This window comes from Gavia stellata, chromosome 10, assembly GCF_030936135.1.
Source record: "Gavia stellata isolate bGavSte3 chromosome 10, bGavSte3.hap2, whole genome shotgun sequence".
Taxonomy (NCBI): Eukaryota; Metazoa; Chordata; class Aves; order Gaviiformes; family Gaviidae; genus Gavia; species Gavia stellata.
In genome coordinates, this window is record NC_082603.1 from 12,155,233 (window position 1) to 12,180,587 (window position 25,355).

Genomic DNA, 25,355 nt, shown 5'->3' on the forward strand with positions numbered 1-25,355 from the left:
GAACGCTCTCTTTAATCTAGCACTAGTCTGAATTTCGTCTAAGGGCGTCTACTCTAGACATACCTTCTTCAGAAGCCAAATGAATCTTAAAACAAGTGAAAAAAACAGAAGTAAAAAATTGTTAGTCAAGGCTCATTCCACTATCTCCCAAGGTTAAGACTATTAGCAACAACTAACGCGTGTCATCCACACCATTATTCATAGTTTCATGGTCATAATTGTTCCTGTTGCCTGACACTGACTACAGGCTTAGTACACCCACTGTGTAAATGGCTAGACACATGACAGTGAAGAATCAGGCCTATGATGTAATTACAGGATAAAACTAGTCAACTGGGTTTCTAATATGGGGTAGAGGGAGGGAGGGGAAAGGAAGGGAGAAAGAAGGTTAAAACAAAATTTGTCTTCCCGTTTGGAATGAACTTTAAAGTATAAAATACTTTGCAGCAGAAAGACTGTGTACAGAAGAAATTATCACTATTTAAAATATTTTAAGAAGGATAAAACAGGAGCAGAGCAGAAGGGGATGACTCCTCACTCAGTTTTTCTGCTTATCTACTCTGAACAATTAGAGCAAATTTTAACCATTTTCCATGTTGACTGTTGATATCTTTGACAATGCAATACGCAAGATCACATTTTGGCATGTCTGCCGAAGTAGAAGAACTGGCACAAGAACTCCAGCAACTGGTGGTGATGTCTTCTTTTTCACTTACACATATTAATCTTATATTCATGCATTCACTTCTAAGAGCACTAAGCAAATTAAAAAACACTTTGATTGCAGTTACCACAACACAGCTTTTTTAGATTTTGTTCTGTGACTCTGAACAGGTTTCATCAGCACAAAGGCTGCACCCACAAAAATTTCTGCATTTTAAATTAGACTGGTAGCAATGTTTATAGATGTACCTATCCATAATTTTACCTATTGCCATTTTTGGGATGCATTCTCTAAAACAATATTAACTTTTTTTGTTTGTTTTGTTTTAAGTAAGAAGGGACTCACGATTGCAAGAATTTTGGAAGATGAGACCACATTTTTGTTTGCTTTAGATGTCACTAGTTTCAGTGTATAGTACAGTACATACGTATATGTGATGTTTTGCAAATGCATAGGAACAGATTATAAATATAGGAGTACCTCAAATATAACTGATGACTCCTTATTTGGATTATGCCACATTTCTGTAAGAAAGCTTTTTCTGAAAGTTTCATATTATTTCATCAGGACTAGTTTGTAATTGTTTGAGCTCTCAAAGTGGATCCTATATCCATCATACCTAAATAATGGCCTTATAGTTTTCCTAAACATGTTTTCCTGTAGGTTGATCTAATTGTTTAGGTATTTTCTTAGTCATACAAGAAACAAATGAATTGGGTTCTGGGACATATATATTTTTTCTAGCCCTAATAATTTGAGGTTTTAAAGCTTATGAATTCCAGGTGTTTGTTGTTAAATATACAGGAAGAATTAAACTAGTTTTCTAGTAACTATGCAAAAAAAATAGTTAAAATAATGTTAAGTGTCTAATATAACTTATTTCCAAAGTATATATAAAAAATTAATTCAGGAAAATGTGGAAATACAGGTTTTACTTTAGTTGCTGAAAACTAAGCATATACTCTTCCTGAATAGGGAACATTTTCCCAAGTCACACCTGTATGTTAATTTGGTATTATTATTCCTACTTCTGCTGTAGAGGATCTGGGAATTTCAGCCATAAGTGTGCTAAAGCAAGGATTTCTAAACTTTCCTCCTCCTCTCCCTTCTGCTGAATACTGCCAACAGCAGCTCCTAGTTTTGTAGCTAGCTATGTACCACTTATGAGTGGTATGCATGACAGTTTGGGAATCCCATCCCAGAGAGCATATGGGGAGACAGTCAGCAATAACCTCTTCAAATGTTGACCTCCACAACCCTTTCATTTACTCATTACTAGTAAATACAGATTCATGTGGCCTATGGCCTCATAATCATGATATTTGTATCATTGTGCACATGAAGTGCTAGAAGCATACATAGCCATGTAACAATGGAATATCTCTGTCCAGATCAATTCCCAGTCCACTTTAAATACAAAGAAATAACAGTCTAGATAAAATACTACTTGAAACCTTACAGTGTCATGCTAAGACTGTGTCTAAATATTCTTTTCCAGACTCGGTGGGGCCAAAAAAAAACCCCAAAAACCAACCCACCTCAGACTGCCATCCTCCATTGCAACAGTTTGGGAAGATGCTAGCTAAATTACCATAAAGAGAAAAAAAAAAAAACAGAAGAGAGAGGCAGGTTAGCTAATAATTACTCTAAGTCAGGAGTGGTCCTTTAGTGACCCAAGAAAGCTCAGCCAGTTAAAAAACTAACTACAAAAAGAAACTATTAATTTTTGGCCAGATCAGTTGCTCAAACTGGCTCACCACACAGCTGCTAGAGCACCCAGGTTGGCAGGGAAGGAGGGCACACTTCTACATTATACCAACCTAGTAACTATTAGTTGCCAAAAAGCACAAGTTGACTACCCCCTGGCGCTGCGGGTCACCCAATTACACAGTGCCCATGCAAAGGAGAGGCAGGGCCTTCCCCTCAGCAGCAGCCGGTCACCAACGCGGCCACACCCTCAGGCCCGCACTTCAAAGCTAACTCATCCAATTCTGTTTGAATGCAAGACATTAATCACCCAGTCACTAGTTCCTACTGTGACTAATGCTTCTTTCCACACAGGCCACTGTTAAAGTGATTTTATATATTTCCAAAAACAGCCCAGGTACTTGTGAGCGAGACAGCAGATGGTCTCTAGGGCAAATTGTTACTACTGCCTGTTATTACAGTTATTACGTGAACAGGCCCTGAACCATTTTAAGGCTCTGTCATTTTTCTACCCAAGTATTCGAGAAATTATAAATAGACACAATTCAAAACAGGAGGGACAAATACACACGAGAGGAAGGAGAAGCCCGCCTCCTCGGCAGCGCTCCCTGCTCCAGTCAGCGCAGCCCCGGCCCACAGGGCTTCCCCGCAGCCAGGCGGCCGCCAGCTCCTCACCAACCCCTTACACGGGAACCACATTGCAGCCGCAGCGCTGGGGCAAATCCCGACCTTCCCAGAAGGCGCCGCAGAAGGCCAACGGCTGCGCGCGGGGAGGCCCCCCGCCCCGTGGAAAGCGGCGACGCCGGCAGCGGGCGCGCCCCGCGGCCGAGGGACACCGCCCTTTTCCCCACAGCCGGGCACCGCCAGGCACCCCCTTAACCAGCGGGAAACACTACGCCTCTCTCCCACTGCCGCTGGGTTAAGGCTGGGCTGGGCTGAGCCCGCCCGCGCTCCCTCAGCAGCCCCGCCCGAGGAGAGACCCACCCCGACCGACCCCACCTGCAGCGAGGGCCGGGCCCGGCGCCAAGCTTCCCTCTGTGGGGAAGGGGCGGCCACGTGACCACCCGGCGGCGGAGGGCGGCCCGCCCCGCCCTCTCTCGCGCTCCCCGCCCCGCCCGCGCGGGGAGGTGGCGGCGGCCCTGGTGCTGGCGCATGCGCAGCCGCGTTTCGCCCATCCAGTGCGGCAGCCGCGGGTGGAAAACCGCAGCGGCAGCTGCTGAGGGGAGCTGGGAGCGCGTCGGCTTGCTGAGGGGTGGCTGGAGCAGCACCCGGGCGTGGGGTAGCGGCGGGGTAGCTGGTGCCGCTCCCGGCCCGCTGCAGGCCGCCAGTGAGGCGGGGCGGCGCGGCGGGCTGCGCAGCGTTTTGGGGCCGGTCCCCGGCGTTTTGACATCTTGGCGCCTCCGCCGGGGCCGGGAAGGGCCGCGTCCCGGCCCGCTGCGGCTGCGGGGGCCTTGCCAGCGGCTCCCGCCCCAGGCCGAGGGGCTGGCGGCCGCGGCGGCCTGGGGCGCCCAGCCCTGGCCGGAGGGTCTCCCCGGGGAAGGGGGGGCCGGGGCCGCCGGGGGCTGTTTTTCGGAGGGTGGGGGGCGGCGGCGTGAGTGAACTGAGACAAAGCGAGGAGGAGGAAGAAGAGGACACTCGGGCTTTGCCACATTCCTGTGCGGAGGAAGGCGGGAGGCGGCGTTAGCCCTTTACGGACAGCTGGGTTCAGCGCAGCCCTCAGCTGCTGTCGGCGTATTTACAGACGTCTCTCCCGGCCGTCGGAGGAGGAGGAGGAGGAAGAACCATGTAAGTTCCGAATTGTCAGGGGTCCTGTGAGAAGATGGGGGATGCCGCAGACGCCAAGGAGATGAGGAAGACTTTCATTGTTCCTGCCATCAAACCCTTTGACCATTATGATTTCTCCCGAGCGAAAATCGCCTGTAATCTCGCCTGGCTGGTGGCCAAAGCCTTTGGGACAGGTAGGTGGCGTCTTCTTCTTCCCTTTCTTTGATGCTGGTTCCTGCTCGGTTGCTTCGCTCCTGAGGACGTGCGAGCCCTTCCCTGAGGAGCTGGGAAGGGGGGGTAGGAGGTGCGTAGGAAATGGGTTTTGGTCTGTTCCCGCATCTTTAGGTTCCCGTATACCTTGTGGGTTTTTTTGGTTTTCTTTAATTACCTGTAACCTTTTGTAGTAATACCACTGTTTCTATTAGTGAGTAATTTTTGTGTATTGGAGCTAGTACAATTTTATTTGAGGAGTTGAACACTGTAAATTGTGGTTTATTTATTCCTGGGTTACACGGCATGCGAAGTAACACCAGCAATCCGTGTTTATCTGTTGTCTTGAAAATTTTCCTAACATTGTTTAAGAGCTGAATTGGGGGCTAGGAATGGAAGTGGATGTGCGCTATTAGTTTTGACATGTGTGACAGTAGCCTGTAGCCATTTGAGTGGTTAAGCAGTAAGAAGGGTTTCAGGAAAAAGAGCGTTTAATGCCAGGTTTTGGCCTGCACAATACAGAAGGCTCTCCTTGTTTGTAAGCGTAAATGGAATTGATTGTAAGGCCTCCAAAAGGCATTACTGCTCTGTCTTTGAAAACCTGGGCCTTGAGGAATACCAGCCCTATTCTATGCCTGAAATATTGTTGGGCCTTGAGGAATACCAGACTTGCAGAGGTCTTCTGAGGGAAGCATTTTGAAAATTTACCAAGCTGGTTTTTTAAAATATAGCTGTAGTATATGAATCACTTAATTTTCTGTGGATTAAAAATAGGGGTTTTCTTTGAAAAAGGTATTAGTTAGTGAGTTAGGTATTAGCAGTCAATATTTTTACCCCTGTTCTTTGTAGAATAACAGGAAAAAGTTCCTCCTGGAATTTTGCACCTTTGGCATTTAGGGCCAGAGTACTGTTACGTATTTCAACAGGGTTACAGGTGTACCTTTATGATGCCCCTGGGAACTGATGATATTTGACGTGGTGCTTCCAAAAAGCTACTTTCGAAGTGGTTGAACCTAGTGAAATTTCAGTAAGGTCAGTAGCTACTGAAATAAAGTGCATGTTCATCACTTCAGAAAGAAAAAAGATACAAAGATTTGTTAATAAACTCTGCTTACTTTGTGAAATCTGGGCACATATATAATATTTTTATATATGGCTTTACTAGCTATGTAGACATGAGAGGTAAAATAGTAGTAGAGAAAATTCTTGGAAGTACTTGATTCAACATTTTCAGAGATCATTATCTTTTTAGGTAGCTTGGTTCTATAGGCTTTACTCATGGGATTCTGGGTGTACCGTGCCTGTGCAATTATATAACCTAGCATTCTGACCTGAAAACCTTTTTATACTGGAGTTTGACAAATTCTCAGCCTGTGGTTGAAATGTCATGGTTTATGTTAGTTGAGTTTCTGTTGGATGTGTAAAGCAACTTGCAGGGTACTTTTCTGCTACTTCTCTATAGAAAGTGTGATCCAAACCAAATTCCTTTACTCTCTCTCTTCATTACTGTGGTTGTTCCGAGATGCACAAATGAAACATGGTTAGAGGAGGTAATAGCTCCATCTGCCCTCTAAATACTGCCATAATGTAATAGTAGGAAAAGAGGTAAACATACACAATTGTAGTGTTTCTGATCTCACAGTTCTTCCACTAGGTTAATATCACTAGTAGCCTGAAAGAAGAGTTTGTGGCTGAAGTAGGGGAAAAAATATACAGCACTTGCACATCTGCAGTACAAATGCTTCCTTTATACTTGGAGCGAAATAGAAGAACCTACCTTCCCCTTTTCCAAGAATGAAGTAAGTTTGGGTTTGTTAAATTATTTGGTTTAGTTCTTTGGAGTATATCACAACCTCAGCCATGTCTTCTACCTATTGCTATATGCATTTGTACAAAGGATGATTAGTGTGTTTACGGATGCCACATTTGATTTCTTTTTTCATTCCTGAAATGTTGGAATTCCTTAAGTGGGCAGGGGAAGTGAAGGATTTTTCCCCACCCTCTCTGAAATAAATTAATGCCATTCATTTTGATTAATGAAAAGCGTAAGTTGGTGCAATCATGTATCTGTTGAAGAAATATAAATCTTTATCTATCAAATGGGCATTCTTTCAGTGAACATATTTCACATTCTTAAAAGCATATTTTAATACAATCAAAATTGTGGATACAGTTTGGCTAGGTGTTATGAAGAGAATTCTCTTTTGAAAAAAGACTTAGAAATTAGTACTGTTCATTAACATTTAGTAGTGGCTTTTGGTGTTGCATGATTAATATCTGCATCCAAAAGCTGAGAGACCGATTGTATGTTGCTGTTGTCCTCAGTGAAGCTGCAAGAATAGAGTCTGGCCCACAACACAGGCAAGTCAAAGTAAGTTGTCTGATGAGAGTAAAACTATAATAACAGTCATGTTGAAGCCATCTTGTATGAAGAATTTTTTAAGAAATAATAATTGAAGACAGCATTCATATTGAAGTGTTGAGGGAACATAGGACTTTGTGCCTTGATGTTTTGCTGCAACAAAATGTATTAGTGTTAGAACAGGTCAGGTTAAATGTTTTGCAATAACCAAATTATTTAAGTGACACAACTTCAAGTCACTGAAAGGGGGGGGAGATTAACGAAGAGTGTGAAGTATGAAAGTGGGAATGTTTGACCTTAGAAATTAAATCTGTGAACACTAAATTTCAGCATTAACTCCCAATGGTGGGAGTTAACCATTTCAGTATAGAAAAACTGTTTTCCAAAGAAGTGGTTGAACTGTATTGATATTATATGCTTTGACTTAAAAGTACAATGGGACCTACTTCATAGGAATAATTTAAAAAAGGTCTTGATGTTGTGTTACTCTGTGTCCTTTTTATTTCTAAAACAACAGATGTGGATTGCATTATTTTGAAGTGTGACGTTTTTGTCTCCTCACTCTACTATAGTCATAGAAAATATTGTTGGAAGATTTGTTATCCATCCGCCATCCTAAAGACAGTCTGAGCTAAATATACATCATTGCTGACAGATGTTTGTTTAGCCTGTTTTTTGAAAATCTGTCATTAGAGAAATTCCATGGTATGTCTGCTAGTCAGTTTGAATCCTTATTTATCTCTAGATGTTAGAACAGCATGATGATCTTGATGTCTCTGGCTACACTGTAAACCCATTACTTGTCCTTGTTCCTGGTGAATGGGAGAGTGGTGGGTGCCTTACCTCTTTGTAACACCTTCCACATAATAAAAAGTGTCTCCTCTCTGTGTGCTCTTTTGATGAAACAGATGTTTTTCAACTTAATTTTTGTAAGTCAAGCTTCTGTGATGGACTCTGTGTTTTGGGGTTTGGTGTTGTCCTGTCCGCTGCACGTGCGCCCCCGCCCCTGTATTTTTTCTGTGGTCAGTTTTGCATAAATTCTGTACTTAAATCTAGATCTAATGGTCCCTTACCAGAACAGGGCAGATTTGAAAAATTACTTCACCTTTCCAACCTATAATACTCTCATTTATTCACTAGAATATGATGTTTGTCATTTTTGCATCAGCCTAGAATTGTTGACTCATTCAGTCTGTGATTCACTGTAGCTCCATATCTTTCTCTGCAGAACTGCTGCCTACTCAGTTGTTCCCATCATTTAATTGTACAGTTGTAGGTTCTTGCTTTGCAGCTATACTTATATAACTGCATCCTATTTTCAAACCACTTCTTCCACTTCTCAAAATTATCTTGAATTATAATTTTGTCCTTCAAAATGCTTTCGGTTGCTTTGTAGCCTGGAATTGCTTCTCTAGAACCTCACCTAGTAAAAATGAAAACACTAATTCCTGAACCTTGATGTACATGTTCTCCCTATTTGATAGGGGACCTCAGAGTACTCCTGGAAAAATGTTTTTCAGACAGCTTGGCATCCAGTTTTTAGTTACTAAGTTAAGACTATCTCTGACATGTACAATTCTTAGAAAATTATGGGAACAATTTTAACATTGAGTTAAATTTGCTGCTTTTCTACTATCCATAAAATGTATCATCCTGCTACAGTAATAAATTTCACTGGTTTAACATGAGGGGTTTTTTTTTTTTCAGGAATAAACTAAAAACTAAATAAAAGCTGCACAAGTCTGAGTGCTTGTCCTAAACATTATTGTGAGTGTTTTATGCAGTCAAAATAAAATAGTCCATCTGCCTGGGTGGACTGAATAGTCTGAAGGAATAGATTACAAATTGCATAATCTGCAACTAAACATTACCCAAGAAACTTAAAAATTCTCCTGATGATTAATATTTTCAGAATTCATATGCAGCTACTTACTGCTGTTTGCACATGTTGCCAGTAGAACCATGAAGGGAGAAAATGAACATTGTGTACCTGACAGAAACAAGTTTTAACTAAATACTTTCATCTGTTATGTTGGGTGTTGTGGGCCAGAACATCTTTTAATCTTTTTCTAGCAGACCTTATTTCTTTACTTCTACTCAGTATGGCAGCTAGTAAAAACTTGCACAAGAGTTTGGAGTATAAAAGCAAATGTTTGACATTCTTGTGAGGAAAAAAATTTTTTTTTAATAGATTCCTTTCCATCACTTCTCTAAAATAGTTGCTGACAAATTGATACTTTGGTCAGTCCTACCAAAATCAGGTGATTGGACTCATCATCTACTGAGATGGTCTACTTAGAAGTTGATTGTATCACTCCTTTCTGTAGAACACATTTAAAACATGGTTTGAGTGTATATCACTTTTTTAAAATAAATGAAAATAAAATGTATGAGCTTCTGGATCTATTAGGTTTGGCAGAGTCATCTGAGGTTGTAGACGGTGCATGTACAAAAGTACAGGAAGGTGAATTAGTAAGTTAACAGTTGTCAGGATTCTTACTACATGATAGACCTCAGGTGGGGTAGTTATAATCTGTTTTTTTCAATGACTTTATGTCATTGAGCCTATTCTAAGCCTGTTTGTCTTTACAACTGAAGTGCCTGTCTGCAGAATGTAACAGATCTGACAAAGAGACTGTAGCTCACCTACATCAGGTGATGAGATGAAATGTATTTCTTCTACCTATACCTGGTTTCTTTTTTATATTTTTTTGACCATCACTGCAATTACTACTGCAGATATATTTTTAACTTCCTCCCCCTCCCCCATGATTTAGGGTAATCTGTTGGGTTACTTCAGTGACTCCATGTTTAAAGGTGGCTGCCATTCAAACCTGAAGAGTACTTATATGCTGTTCATCAGGAACTTATCACCCTTCCAATATGAGATAATTCAATTTCTACAGCTAGCTGATGGATTTTAATGAGCAAAACTACATACAAATCCACTGCTGAACTCTTAACTACTTGCTTTGGTAAACCCAGGGCTCTGAATGAATGTTTTTGCTGATCGTTCTGGAAAATAGGACTGGGAGTGAAAAACCTTCACGACTTTGCAAGAAAAATGATGAGTTCTTCCTTCCCCCAATACTCTTTTTTTTTTTTTTTTCTTCCCTTGGACAGTAGATTATTAGTGGATCAGGTGGTAGTAGTAAACCTTTTTTGCTACGGAGTTGAAATGCAGTGTCTGAAATCTACTTGCCTAATGTAAGAGTTGTATAGTTCTAGTTGTTTCCTATGTGTTTTCTTTTTTCAATTAGAGGCAGTCTTAAACTAAGAGAACCTGCAAGCCAGACACCAAAGCAGATGTGTCAGCTCATGTCTATCTAGTTATGGCTGGCAAAAAGTTTTCTTTGGTTTAATAAAGTCTTGTAATAGTTCAAGAAATTAGTGTTTATCTCTAAATTTGTGAAACAATCTTTTGCCCTATTCCATAGGCTATTTAAGTCATATCTTGACTATAACAGTCATCAGGGTGTTAGCTGAGTGAGATGGGATTAGAACTCTACTATTATTTTTATATTTGTCATATCTTACCTTTCCCAAAAATAAGCTCTGAAGGCATTTATGCTAGTAAGAATTGATCCCTTTATTGCCAGGGTTAATTCTAAGTTATTCTTTTGTTTATCAAAACCTGAATCAATACGCAGGTTTTAGTAAAGTAGACGTTAAACTTCCTTATTTTAATAGGAAATGCCCCTACCAGACAAATTCTGTATGCTTTGTGAGTAGCGCTTCCTGTTGTGCTACTGAAGACAGAATATTGGACAGGTAGACAATTAGAGTGACCCAGTAGAGCATTTCTTATGTGATTCTCAGAGTTCAAAAAATAACTGAAGTCTGGGTGGGCTATGACCATAGAACCTGTGCATGTTATTTCCTTGGATGTTTGGGGGTTTGTTTGTTTTTTAAAATAAGGAATCCCTTGTAAGTGCAGAACTGCTGTCAAAGCAGTGGATAGTGGTCTATTTTTGTGGCATCTAGAGGCAGGAGGGTAGGGTCTGTTTATTCGTAGCATTCTGTGATGGTAAATCCAAGAATCTCTCAAGTTCAGTTTAATTAGGTGGACAAAGTTAAGAATAGTGAAATTCAGTCTGCCATAAATTTATAGAGGTTGACCTTTTAGATACTTGCCCCTAGGCAGAAGTACACCTACTGCCTGCTAGCCAAGAACAATATAAGTGGCAGACTGATTCAACAAACCAAAAATTCATTATTATCAACTGTCTTATTCTGTTTTCTGCTTCCTGATTGACAAAAATTGATGACAAAAATTCATCAGAAGCAAAATAATATACATCACACACCTCTGACCTGTTCTAAGTCCTTGGACTCTTGACTTCCATGCAGGCTCTGCTCTCCTGTGCCGAAATGGCAAATGTGGCACCAGAATCCTTGTTAGCAAGGGGAAGTGTGAGTGAGGTAACTTGACACTGTTACCTTATGGCAAAAGCATACCTTTGCTGTCCTGCAGAAAACTGTCAAGTAATTGTGTCCATTAAGATTTGGCATAAACTCATCTACTGTTTTGCACTAGGAAGTGGTTAAAGGTATTAGTCAGAATTTTCATGAAATAATTCTGTATTAAATCTCAGCCTTCTACAAGGAGGTTTTTTCTTAAGGTCTTTGTTGATTGGTGTCAGTAACCTGTAGAGGTGGAAGTTTTCTAGGCTGAGGCTTAATGTGGCCTTGTGGCTCCCAAGAATGATGTATATTTTAATTAGAAAGCCCGTGGTGAAATATTTTAACTTGTTTATACTATCCTCAGGAATAATAATAAAAAAAAATACCTTGTTGATGAAGACTTGTAAGCTTTTGGACTTTCTTAATGCAAACATTCATAAATCTGGAATTGTTCACTCTTATAAACTTGAAAAACTCAATAGTCGTGTAACTGAAAGGATTGTATTCATCTGTGTGGAAGTCTGGAAACTTTACAAAAAAACCAGTTTGTTTTTAAAGAAAGTGTAGACTACATATATTAATACAAGTAATTTTTTCCAAAGGAGGAATTCATACTATCCTCTAAGGAGTAATTCACGCTTACCTGAGCAGAGAGTTTTGTTTATAAAACAGCTTTTAAAGGTAAATTCAGAGGTGGTAGCCATGAACTATTTTTAGATGATTCCTTCCCTTTAAAATAGTCTGTTTAAATGCAAAGTTGCAATTCTATCTCATGGCGAGGAGAAATAATAATACCTTATTTGCTTTAAACCTTGGAGTAAGTCCTTTCTTTTTGGCTTGTTTTTTTTTTACTTCTTTAAAGAGAGCATCTGCAGGACTTTTGAGTCCATTATAATTTATGGAAAAATTACCTGAAGATATGTTGAATACTGTTTTAAAGTTAGCCTGATTCTTAGATTTACTTTATTGTTTTGAGCTAATGTGGTATTTCCTTTTTGTTCTTTTCCCTGTGTGTTGAACTTGTACGTTAGCTTCATTTAATCTCTTCACAATTCAATATTTACAAAATTCAAAATGTCAATTTTTTTTTTAAACCTGTACCAAGAAAAGATTTACAAAATTGAAACCTGTGGTCCTGTTGACAATTTTAAGAAAAAAATAGGGTGAAAGCAGTCTCTGGAGATCATATAGTTGAACCTCCTGCTCCAAGAATAGCCAGCTTCCAAGTTAGATGAGGTTTCTCAGAGCCTTGTCAACTTAAGTTTTGAAAGTCCCCATAGATGGTGGTTTTGCAGGCAGGTCCCCAGGCAACCTGTGCCTGTGCTCTGCTGCTCTTGCTGTGAAGAATTTTTATACTTATATCCAGTTGCAATTTCCCTTGTGGCAGCTCGTGACCACTGCCTTTTGTCACTTCACTGCACAGTTCAAGTCCATGCTTCTGAAACCTGCCTGTTGGGTGCTGGAAGAGTATGGTTAGATTCCGCACTGCCTCTCCAGCAAAAATGCACCCAGTTCCCTTGGTCTCATCCATATTTCAGGTGCTCAACTCCCCAAACTCAGTGTCCCTGATGTATCTGTCTAACATAATTGCCGTACTTTGCCACAAATTTCGAGGTCAAATGGTACTTTACGGCAGTATGTGCAACAAGGTATTTATTTTAAAACTGTTCATTTCCTTCAGAGTTTAATCTTGAAAGGCTCTTGTCAGCTGGGCGAAGGAAAGGAACTGTTAAAATGCACATATTAGGGAATTAGTGTTAAGATTCTTAGCTGCTTAACAGAGCTGTTTAACGATCTCCAATCCTGCCAGAATTGTTAATAAAGGCTTTTGACCCTGTTGGTTGTTCTGGTAATCTGCTGAGAACTGGATGTAGCCTTGAAATTCCCCTCTGCAGGACTACAGAGGCAACACATACCGATTCTGGAAGGGCTGTTCCTTAGAGATCAGTAACAGGAAGAGTTTCCTCTATGTCTAGCTGGTCTGCTTTTTTGAGAACACAGTTTGAATCTTCTATCAAGATCTATTCTAATATCAAAACATTTGATGCATGTTATAAATGGGGAAAAGTGCATGTGTTTCTGTCTGTGCGAAGGGAAGTCTTGATGGGAATTGTTGTGAAGACTTCTGGTCTTGTTGCAGCAGGGATTCCTTATTTGTATGCTTTTGCATGTTTTGTTTTTAAATTCAGAATATGTCTGTAGTTTCTCTTCCTAGCCCCTTGTTTCTGTATTATATTTATCTAATAAATGTCTTTTCTGGTTTTATTTTTATTAACACCAATAAGTTTCTATTCCAGATGTATTTTGTGAACACCAACGAAGTAAAAGAAATGGCATACATCTCATTTTGTCTTTTGCTGCATTTTTCAGAAACAGAAATATCCTTCATAAATAATTCTGTTTGCCTTTGATAGTTATATTGATTTTTTTTTTTAAAAGTGTATTGAGGTTTTTTGTTGCTACACCCTAGTAGTGGATATCATTATTTCATGATAAATGCATGTATTGCATCTTACCTTGTCACTTTAAGGTCTGTTTCGGTGATACAGAATATCAGAAATTACTTTATTAATAGGCGAAGGGTTTGTTATTTCCTGTCTTTGGATTTCTCTTCTGGCTCAAATCTGTCATTGTCTTCAGTGAATCTAAAACAAGGAGTATGTGACTTCTGTTTATGCATAGTGAACTGCTCCTCCCTCAAGAGGTATTTTTTCATATGGAATGAAGCTTTTTTAGGTCTTCCGAGAAATTACAAATGGTTTTGTCTCTTCCTCCCTGTTGCCCTCCGCCCCGTCTAACTTCCCATGTGATTCAAAAAGGGTATGTGGTTTGGGTTTGGGGTGCTTTGTTTTTTTTTTTCAAAAAAGGCAAAATCTGCTGCCTATGCATTGTGACATATTTACAAAAACTGTTTTCTAATGCTTTCTAGCTTGAGAAAATATCATGAAGATGCTTTAAACCTTTGCATTTGGAATTACAGAGGATAGAGTCATGATGAGGATTGAGCTCCTGATAGTGAGGTGGAGATGGATCATGAGGGACTTCAGAAATAATGAGCTTAATATTTAAATAGACAATGTATGGACAAACAGGGAAAAGAAAGAAGGACAGCTAGAGTTGAGATAGATGGATATAATACCTAGGGAAGCAGGTACCTAGCCGCTTGTAGAGTTCCTTAATTATAAGTGCTTTTTATAGTATTGGATGACTGTAGGTCCTATAGAGTCAGTAAGTGCGGCTGGGAAGTGGCAAGAGAAGATTGCAATATCATTGCCTGATATGGGTAGATTTTTTTTTTTGTTGGTAGTTTTATTACTATCTTGTAAAAAAAAAAAAAAGTAATGTTGTTAGGCACTAGGCTTGTATTTTAAAGGGCAAATAAGTTTTGCTGAGGGTATATTTTGGTCTGTATTCTAAAGCAGAGCTGTCAGCTTTCTAGCCAAATTTAGGCTCCTGGTTTAAGCAAATTATAAACTATACCTCTCTTCCCCTTGATATTCTGAACTGGCAAATAAAAAGTGATATCTTATCCATTTTTACCATCCTTATGACATTTAAGAAAGTATGTGTTAATATTTCTTTCCCTTTTTGCACTCTATAATGTGTATCTTCTCCTTTCAAAGCTAGAAGGCAGCTAGCTCTTCTTCCAAAGCCCATAATAGAAGCACATGAACTGCAATAGAATATGTATGAGGAAGAAGATAATCTGTTATTATCTTGTGATGGCATGTTCTGTTTTTTCTCTCTCTCCTGCTCCACCCGTATTGGGCTGTTTACTTCACCCTCTGCTTCAAACCTTGCCTGTTTAGCCATTTATCCAGCTGAAGGCAAAGGGGATAGGAACCTAGAATTGTATCACTGTTTTCCTACGCACTTTTTTTCCTTGAAGCAATTAAATAGGCTTTTCCATTTGGGCTCAGGAAAAGAATCACATGCTCTTTATCCCATAAATGCTGTTGGCTTAACTAAATTTACAACAATGGAGAGCGAAATTCTTACATGGGGAAAATAGAGCATCTTGCAGTGCGTATGTCTAGAAATGTGAAGTCTGAAACTAAGTTATTTTCCACTTCACTGGTGATTTAATTTAATTTGATCTAGTATCATGTTTAATTTATAACTATTACTTTTGTGGTAGACAATTATAAGTATAGTCTGCGTGTATTGTATTGTGTAAAGTATTTGAAAACACTCTTAGATTGTTTTGGAATGCTAATTTTGGGGTTAAAATCTTAGCATAAACTTGGCAGAATCTTGCATAGCTTTTTGTGGGTGCTAAGCCAGTTTATTTGAAAAGGAGGAAAGCCACAATTTTAAGGGAAGTCAGTAACAAATAGGCAAATAAGAATTCAATATCTTGTCAGAAGGAAATGGATATTTTTTCCTCTTTTTCATTCTTTTAATTCCAGTAAAACATGCATGTGTTTATGCGTAACTGCTGGATTGTCATCATTCTGTGATGCATGACCTTTGAAATAGATAGTATAGTAATCAAATTTCTCTTGCATATATGAAACCTAGAAGGCTGCAGAGTGGAAGTTTCCCTTTTCATCTCAAATTATTCTGTCCTAAAATAATAATGTTCCATTTCCATTTTATTATTGTAAGAGACAGGCGTTTGTGTTTAAATGGATGTTGTTCTGCCTTTATATGTCCAACCTATATAATGTTATGCTGAAGGAAATGAGAATGTTTGGGCATGTATTTGGAGAAGCCAAGAAATTTTGAAGTAATGATGCTGTAAACAGCAGGCTGGCCTTCTGGTATGGCCTTTGCAGCGTGGAACTCTTAGAATTTTTCTTAAGTTTCTATTTATAGTTCAAATGTTACCTTTGCATGCGATTTTCCCCAGTGTTTTATATCATGATGACTGGTAAAGACTCTGGCCTTCCCTTGAGTATGCTTTCTTTAAAATAATTTTGAGTTCATACGTATAAAAAAAACCCCTAATACTAATCTATCCTTTCTGATACTGACTAATGCTTTTTTTTTTTGGTCTCCGTAGAAAATGTTCCAGAAGAACTACGAGAACCATTTTACACAGACCAGTATGACCAGGAGCACATTAAACCACCTGTTGTTAACTTGCTGCTGTCTGCAGAACTCTACTGTCGTGCTGGGAGCCTTATTCTCAAGAGTGATGCTGCAAAACCACTTCTAGGTCATGATGCTGTTATACAAGCCCTGGCACAAAAAGGCCTTTATGTCACTGACCAAGAAAAGTTGGTGACTGAACGAGATCTTCACAAAAAACCAATTCAGATGGTGAGTGTTTAAAGCTTGTATGTTATGTTCTTGGTATTCTTCTGTGTACTCCCAATAACTACATATCTATCTTTTAACATGCATCATTATGTTGAAGAATTTTTCTCAAGAGTTAAACATGATTCATTACTGGGAGGCTTATGATTGTTTTGGTTTGTTTTTTCTGTCTCCTCATAGCTGTCAGTGCAGGTGCATTTCCTCAGTGCTGCATTTCCAGCATTTCCTAGTGCTGGAAAACATGTATCATTCTACTTAGTTCAAGCGTTAAATTTTTAAATATAGTAGTGACAATACGATCACTTTGATTTCAGTTTTACAGCACTGACTGACAGTGATATTTCTGTGTTGGAAAAGCGGTTTGAAAATAGTTTGGGGGTTTTTCCCTCCTTACAGAAATCTTCGGTTAAAAGGTGAAAAAAAAAAGGTTTTGATGACATAAGCAATTCAACCTAACAACATTCAATAATCACCAGTTACATACTAAGTCAATGTAAAACACACAACAATGGTATATTCTTTCATGGAGACTTTTAATAATATGTCTTTGCTTTATACAACTGCTAATTAAAACATTAGTTCAACAGATGAATGATTCTATTACTAAGCTCTTAAGTCGTGGATTTTCTTCCTTAATTGGACCTGAGTTAAAAAAAAAAAAATTGGCTGTAAAAAGGATGGCTACATATGGCCAATCCTTCCTCTAGGTTGTTTCTAAAATGACAGTATGCTAGAATAAGATTCAACTATATTTAAAGTATTTAAAATTATTTTTATGTTTTTATTGTTTAATATTTGACATAGAAAACAAATTAAGTAAACATAAAGTATGAGACTACAAAGGTTGAGCTGACAACTTCTGTTCTAATGCAGAAATTAAGCTTGCTCATTTGAAATCGTGAGCAAATTTTATTGTGATAACAATGGAACTAATGTTCCTACTATACTTGGAGGTATTTATGGCACAGTCTGGTCTTTTCGGATTAGAGTACATTGGACATAAGGAATAAAATGTCTAATAGAGAAAGGACTTATATGAATTTTATGTCATCCATTAGCTGAATCTAGACTTTGCAGTCTAGTTTTCCCAGGGTCTTTGTTTTAATCTACCCTCTGGAGTTGGTTGACTGCTGTATTTAAGTCCTTTGATTGTTTTACGGTCAGTGACCTGTAGCTGCTGCTAGAATGGAGGTATGTGAAAATGAATACAGCTATATTTTTATTTTCAGCTTATTAGCAACTTGTGTTTACTAACATGTAAGAAGACTAACAAGTACTTGGCAGAATCTGACTAGAGAGTCTCTCCTGTTCTATCAGCTGATATCAACTGATAAGTTGTAGAGGCTTTACAGGTGCAACATCAAAGCTACTAATGAGTAATTAATGATTTATTCCATACAGTATTGCCAAGAAGTATTAGGCCTCTTAGTTTGCACAAATGTTGTTTAGAAGTGGTAGTAGTCAGTTACTGTGATATAAAGACTAAATTCTTTACATCTACTTTGTTTTTATTTTTTATTTGAAAATTCTTTTCCTGCTCATAGAATGCTTAAGATCTGAAGATACAAATATTTCAACAGCAGCAATAAAACTAGTCAAGACACTTTTTCCTTATGATTAAGCTGTGAACAGTGAATGCAGATAACATGAAATTTTGCCAGTCTCTCTTTTTGATCTTGATATCCTTTTTAAAAAGGAGAGCTCAGCAAAGAGCAAGTGGCATTTTAATAAAAGAAGCTGTGGATAGTAAATAAAAGGCATACTGAAGTAATACAAAATTTGCAGGACATTTGCAACAGTCGTGGGTAGTTTACGAGTAAGCGTTTATAATGTTCATAGAAGTCAAAGCATTTAAGAGGTTAAGAAACAAACTTCCTGACTGTTCATGTTTTTACAGAACTTAATTCCGTTCTTGTCTTTGAAGGAAGATAAGGTTACTGACTTGCATTTATGAACCTGTGGTTCTTCCCATTTCATTTTTTTCATTTGATCCCTTTCTAGAGTAGTTGTAAGAGGCATCTCTTTTCAGAGTTGTCAGTTGAGAAAATGTGTCAGTGTTCTCTAGTTTGCTTTGCTGATCTTTAATTCAGTAATTAATGTTGCTTAAAAGGCATTTCAATAGCAACTTTGTATTTCCCCTGTGCTTGAGTGGGTGTTTGTGTCTGTCTGTCTTGTGTTGTTTAGGTATAGTCCAGCAAGTAGTTATTCAAGCATCAGTGTCTTAACAATTGACATCCCCAGATTTCTACTCTGCCCAGCTCACTTGTCCCCACTCCAGTACCAGCAACAGATGAGTGTACTGATGCCGTTGAGTTAGTTCACAAGCAGCTGTGACAATGAGAGGAAACACCGGAATGGAAACACAACTGGCTTGTGTGGAAGGGTAGCCATGTCTAAAACAATTGCTACCAAAGAAATGGCTGTGAAACTGTAGTCTCAATACTAATATTCTGAGCCCAAGAGTTTTAATTTGTCATGCTGTGCTCATATCCCTGTGCAATTTCCTAGCAGCAATGCTACATTTTAATTGGGAAGTCTCAACCTTTGTCCTTATTACACAATTAGCAAAGCTGGCAGACAATTTCAAATCTGGCTGTTGCAGTATTGACAGAGTCTTAAAATTATCCCCTCGATGTCTTCCAGTACCTTTTCCTAGTGTTCTGTCACAGTTTCTACAAGTCTTACAAAGCAAGATGTATATCCTGGTTTAGAGCATGGAATGATTTTTCTTTTTCGATTATGCAGAACAGAAAGTTTACATATGTAATTAACTCATATATTTCTCTGGTAGACCAGAGTGTGTTAAACCTATGTTCAATCTAATTTTTAGTAATTTGATAGAAAATGGCATGGTAGTCCTTCTCTTTGCTAGCCTGTCTTCTCCATAAATAGGGGAAAGTGTTGGTGTTTGTTAGAGGACATTTATTGTTATCTGCTCAGATGTACTGCGTTTCTGTATCTGAAAAAGGGTGAGTTATTTTATAAAATGAAACTACAGAAAGAGATTTGAGTATGGAATGTTTTAATTTTACTTATGCTTTATAATGTGTGTAGCTGCAGTCAACAGACTTGGAATTCTTTGTATGTTTGTAGCAGTGATGACTGGGATGGTTAATTGTTGGTTGACTTGACATGTCACTACTTACTAAACAGACATGTCAAATTTTGGCCTTCTCTGTTTCTTACATAGCTATAACTGAACCTTTTTCTAGGAAGCACCTTATATATTAAAGTCTTTGAAAAGTCTAGGAAATGGATGTGTTTCTTTATGTACTGGGGTCAGAATAGATGATAGTTTCCTTGCTAGTCATGACTGCCTTGGCTGCAATTAGTATCTAATTTGAGAAGCTGCAAATTCTTCTGTTTGTGTGTGTATATCTGTATAGACATACATGTGTGTATGTATATATAAAAATTAATTTCCTCCAGTGGAATGGGATTAGGAAAGAAGCACTTAGGAAATGAACACACAGTAATAGGAGCAAAAGCTGCTGTTAAAGCCTCCCCTCTGTAGGGGTAGGGAAGTCCGTGTGGAGTCTGGTTTGTTTTAGTCTTTCTTATAAGACAGGTAGACAAAAGAAACATATTTGTTTTTCTGATAAAATTGAGAGCTAGGTTATTCTTTAGGCTTGTTCTGATTTAAAAACTTTTAATTGAAACTGTCTGTTCCTGAGAGATTACATCTTGTGGTAACACTATAGAAGTATTCAGTGGTACCTCTATTTCTGTTCTCCATGTATTGCAAGCTATAAAAACTGAATTCTGTGTTTATTTTCATTAAACCTTCTTATTTGATAGGATCATCCTGTTGCCTTTATTTTTGGTAGGGGAGCAAAAGAACCAAATAGCACGTTATTACTCTCCAGGTTGAAATTCATATGGTCTTGGCTCTGCTATGATAGACTTCAAACATTGCAGAAATAGTCTAGAGCTGGGAATAGAAACAGTGTTGAACCAAGAAACAGTATATTCTTCTTCTGAAAATTATACTTCAGGTCATGACTACAAAAGTAATTACCTGATGCTTAAAAGGTTTATGAAAGCGAAGTTGCAAAATATGAGCAAAGCTACTTATTTTAGTTGGCAAGTTCTAATTGCATTTAAAAAAATATCTGTCTTAAGCACGCACTTCCACATGGAAATCATATGTGAGATTTTGACAGGCTATAGAAATCAGAAATAGCTTAAGAATTCAACATGGTTATGATAATTATGCAATAATTTTGTTTTAATGCTTCCAGATATAATATACATAGGTCACTGTTCAAGTCAAGATTAACTTTTATATTTCCATGTTGATTTATCTCTTCTAAATTTCGCATTTCTTTCATGAGCCAAGCTGACTTACACTTTCAAATGTCAGGTACCCAAGAGGAAGTCAATTTGTATTTTTTCGTATTTTTTCTCACATACATATTTGATCTCTTTATGTTTGAAAAAACATATCTGTTCTTACAGGACGAAACAGAAGAGACTTTTAGACAAGCTTCTGCATTATGCCAATAATTTTATATCAACTGAATAATGTATTTGTCAAGCCCAATCCTTTTATGGTAATTCTGATATTTAATCAGGCTGGCCATTTTGTATTCATATGCTGGTGATCTCTTTCAATTTGCCTCAAGTGGAAGGAAGAATAAACAGATTCAATGGGGAATTAAGAAATGCTTTCCCTCCCCCAAGTCCCTGCAATGCACTTCTGCCATTTGGGGAAAGGAATAAAGAATCGGCATCTTACTTCTCTGCTGCCTGATACTCTGCAGGGAAACTGGAGTTGCATAATTACCCAACCTGCGAACTTCTGTACTGCCCATTCTCTGTCCCTAACGTGGCAGGGCCAAGACCAACTAAATTGCAAGCTTGAGGGGTAGTAACGTCAAATCTGAAATACGTGTTTAAAACCAGTGTGTGTTGGGGGGTGTACAGATACAGTAATGTTACAGTTACCAGATTTATGCCAAAAATGTATTTTCCTGCCCTTATTTTTGTATATTGACAGAGCATTTTCATGTGACTTACAAAAAAAGTTACTATCTTGCAAGGTTTTGGCGGGGGGCGAGGGGAGCAGTTTTATATATTTAGTTCTTAAATAAAATTTAGCTACTAGAAAAAGGTGAGTGAATACTCTGTTTACAAATACTAACTCCAGGAAAATATGCTGTACTTCCAAATGTTTCTTTGTATCGTCTTCTCAATATGGGAAAATATAAAAACCGTACTAAGCATAATGCAATCAAAATATAACTTGTGTAAATTTGAACTATAATTTGGAAAAATACTGTTGCAGCAAAATGTCAACCAGCTGAGCAGCTACCTTAAACTTACACCCATGTATAATTATTTTTGGAAAGTACTATCATTAATCAAGAAACACTTAAATCCTCCATACACTTCCACAACTGTCAGCCAAGATGCAAAGGGAATGAGAGGCTCCAGCAATAAGTCCATTAATAGCTGGTAGGATTAATAATTGTTACCTTCCTAATTCTGAGATGTAATCTGTGTGTATGGGGTTTTAATATAAAAAGTAGTGTGCTATCATCCAAATTGTTTATCCGTTTAGCTGAAGATTACCTTCTTCCTTGAAGATGTCTTCTGTGAGGAAGTTTGGCAATAATTCTCTCTGTGGCAGTTTGTGAATCTGGGCTATAACTGAGGTATAATTAGGTATGCCTGTACTAGCTTTTTAGTAGTGATCAGGAGTGTGCTTTTGAGGCAAATCTCTGTATTTCTCCCAGTTACTGCCCTTCTGGTTTGTGTTGCAGAGTCATCTCAGGAGCATGAAGTCAATTTCTTTCAGCAGCTAAACTGGAAGATGGGCTCTAGGATTGCACCTACAGTAGCCCACCTGCCAAGGGTTTCTCATTTCACAGGACTACAGTAGAGCTGATTGAAGTGAATGCCCTGAGAAGGGAGTAGAGGCAATTCCTGGGACCTTTGCACCAGTTTTGCTTTTCTGTTGCAGTACTAATTGCTACCTTAGTCATAGCCAGCGAAACTTACATGGAAGGAAGGGGGTTTGATAGTGCTGGTTTTGTACCCACAGCCAGAATCTGCATCTCTTGATAAGATAGCAGACAGTAAGTGGTTAACTCATCCTGCAATCCAGATTTTTGGCCGCTCTGGCAGTCTGTATTCATTTGAAATGACAGTCCCTCTCGTCAGAGGAGTATTTATCTTTGATGAAGGACTCCAGCAGCTCACCCAGTTAGCTTGCAGCTACATGCTGCAGCCTCTGCATTTTCATGTTGTAGAATTCCTTTAACTCTGCAAGGCAACAAAAAGTATACTAAATACTTCATAGAACAAAGAAGTAAGATGTGGCTTCTGCCCTGAGGAATTTTTTTCTGGTTTTAAGCATGATGTAACAAGTTTCCATTCTTGTGCTACTGTGAATTACTTGTTAGATGAGGACATGTAAAAAGAATTTGCAGTTACTTGACTTGAGCCCATAGATGCCATAATTTCTTAGTAAAAACACCAGATTCTGATATTAACTGCCTTGTGATATTTAAGCATCTTTCTTAGTAGAATGTTTCACACAAGATTAAAATAATAAGCAAATATAGTGGTGAAACAGAACCTAAGTTTAGTCTAATGTGCCTCATAGAACTGGTCAGCTGTGGCTTTGGGCTGGGATAATATAATCTTTAGATGTTCCATACTTTTTGCTCGATTTCTGCTGTAGACACTGGGTTTCAGACTCATTTTTTTTCACACACATTCCTTGTAAGGTTCTCATTTGCTTGAAAACAGTGATCCAGTATTTTTGCTGGTCTTGTGTCAGATGTACTATCTCACTTCAGTCAGCATTGCACAAACATCTGTTTGACATAGTAAAGCAATGTGGATACCAAGCTTCCTCAAGCACAAGGTTGCCAGTTCGTGCTCTGGTCACAGTAACTACTATAACTCTTCATAAAGTTTATTCTGCTCTTACCATTTTAACTTATAACTTAGTCCTGTTAGCTTTTTTTCATGCAGCTTATGTTGACTCATAACCTGGGGATTTTGTTTTGCCTGCTGCTTGTTTTTAATTATGTTTGTCTTGTATGTAGAAAATGCTTTTGTCTGTGTCATGTAAATAGCAGCAGTGACTTGGGATGTGTTCTACAGTATGTTTGTCTAGTATGTTTTGCATGTGCAAAACAAATGAAGGTTATCAGTGTGAGTCATACTAGGGTTTGTTTTATTTCTGTGATTTTCTGAGACTGAAGAGTGTATTTAATGTAGACCTGCTCCTTTTCTGAAAAAGAACTCTATGACTGATTATTTGCTACTAATGCCATTCTTTTGCACTGTAAATGATTAGCTTGGCTGCAGTCAAATTGAGTCACTTCTGTGTTTCTCCGAGCCAATTGAAAGAAACTGCAGATGAAATAAAATTGTTCTGTGCTTACTGTTATTCATCTGCATCTTAGCCTGCGAATGGCTGAAAAGAAAAATGGCAGTAAAGGACCATTATTTATTAGAAAGATCTCTTGTGGGAGAAAATAGACATTTATTCTTAGAGCATCAGTTTTGAAATCTGTTTAACAAGGACTGTCTGGAAATAAAGGTAGGAATTAACTCCAACAGATAATGTAGCTAACTGTATCAGAAATTTGTGGAAGACTTAAGTAACCACAAAGTCCTCTGCAACATCCTTTGGGTTTTCATGGAATGCTGTCTGCTCAACTTGTGCACCAAGTGTGGCAGGTAGCAGAGCTACTGACACCAAAGTTATGTCTGTAAAGAATACAAGGTAGGAATTCTTTACTGGTTGTTTCCAGCAACTCTGCTGCTAAAAACTGATCCCATCCCCTTGCTTTCATGTTTGCAACTCTCCCCACAAAAGAAAACTGAAAGCCTTCTATATTTCTCTAGCTTTAATTTTCATTTTTGTGAAATTTTTTTATTCTTGCATCCCTAATTTCAGTACAAAAATCTACGTAGTATTTTGGTCTTATTCAGGGTTCCAGCAATGTAGCTGGCATTTCAAATTTGTATCACTAAGAATCCTTGCATGGAAAATAACAAAATCCGATTGTTCTTTTTAACAACTCTTTTAGGATTCATTTCAGTTGTGCAGAGCTATTGAATAGACTGTGCTGTTTGTATTGCATTGAAAGCATGTTCTCAGAACTGCCGTGAAATCCCTGATCTATACAGGACTGGCCTTACATTTGCCTTTGCCAGACGAATGTAGCAGGCAATGTTCAGAAATAGCAGCACATTATCTTGTGTTTATTTTAATGTGAAATTGTGGCAATCACATTTAATCTTTTACTAAAATGAGGAGAAAATATTGCAGAACATCTTCCAATTGAGATACATGATTACTAAATAAACCAAACTGCTGCTGTTGGAATGATGACAGGAAATAAAGTGAACGTCTACCTCAAGCGAAGATAGTAGTACCTCCTGAAGTCCAGCCTCATGCCTTTCACGAGAAAATAAAGCAGTGCATCATTATTGAATGTTGTCTGTCTTGTTCACCTCCTTGCTAATTAGGAAACATCAAGTGCTGTGAGGGCTGAAATAATAGTTGGTATTCTTCTACCTTGAGCAAACTAAAGTTTTGAACCAAAGAGCTTCTGATTGTATTCTTAGCTAGTGTTCCTTCTTATGCTGCTGTTAACCTGGGGGTGAGTGTTTAATTAAAAAAAAAAAACCAAAACAAAACAGAAACACACCACAACTGAAAAACAGCCCAACAAGGTAAAACATTTAAAAGGAGGTATAAATTATGGAAAAAAAGATGGTGTGAATTAAAGTCTGTGAAGAATGCCAGATACCAGGTAGAAAATGGTTTCTAAACAGGTCAGGAAGTATTTTCATTAGCCTTGAAAGAAATACTGTTTTGTTAAACACAGTTTAAGAACACTTTCTTCGTGTTTCAATGGCAGTGTTAAATAGTGTGGTTCAGCTTTTGGCTGTTGGTTTGCTGCTGTAAGCTTTCTTTGTATCTCTTTAAATTTGTGAAAAGGTTATTTAAATAAA

At 38.3% G+C, this 25,355-nt stretch overlaps 2 protein-coding genes across 2 annotated transcripts in view; one reads left to right on the top strand and one right to left on the bottom strand.

Moving 5' to 3' along the window:
• DDX59 (DEAD-box helicase 59) overlaps positions 1-3,392 on the bottom strand; it is a 30,735-nt gene extending 27,343 nt beyond the window's left edge. Inside the window, exon 1 of the mRNA XM_059821650.1 lies at positions 3,371-3,392. The gene's annotated coding sequence lies outside the window, so the exon portion shown is untranslated. The remainder of the gene's footprint in view (positions 1-3,370) is intronic.
• Positions 3,393-4,190: 798 nt separating this feature from the next.
• The window catches only part of CAMSAP2 (calmodulin regulated spectrin associated protein family member 2), a 92,310-nt gene continuing 71,145 nt past the window's right edge, over positions 4,191-25,355 (top strand). Inside the window, exons 1-2 of the mRNA XM_059821640.1 lie at positions 4,191-4,329; positions 16,117-16,376. Coding sequence (XP_059677623.1) covers positions 4,191-4,329; positions 16,117-16,376 — 399 coding nt within the window. The remainder of the gene's footprint in view (positions 4,330-16,116; positions 16,377-25,355) is intronic.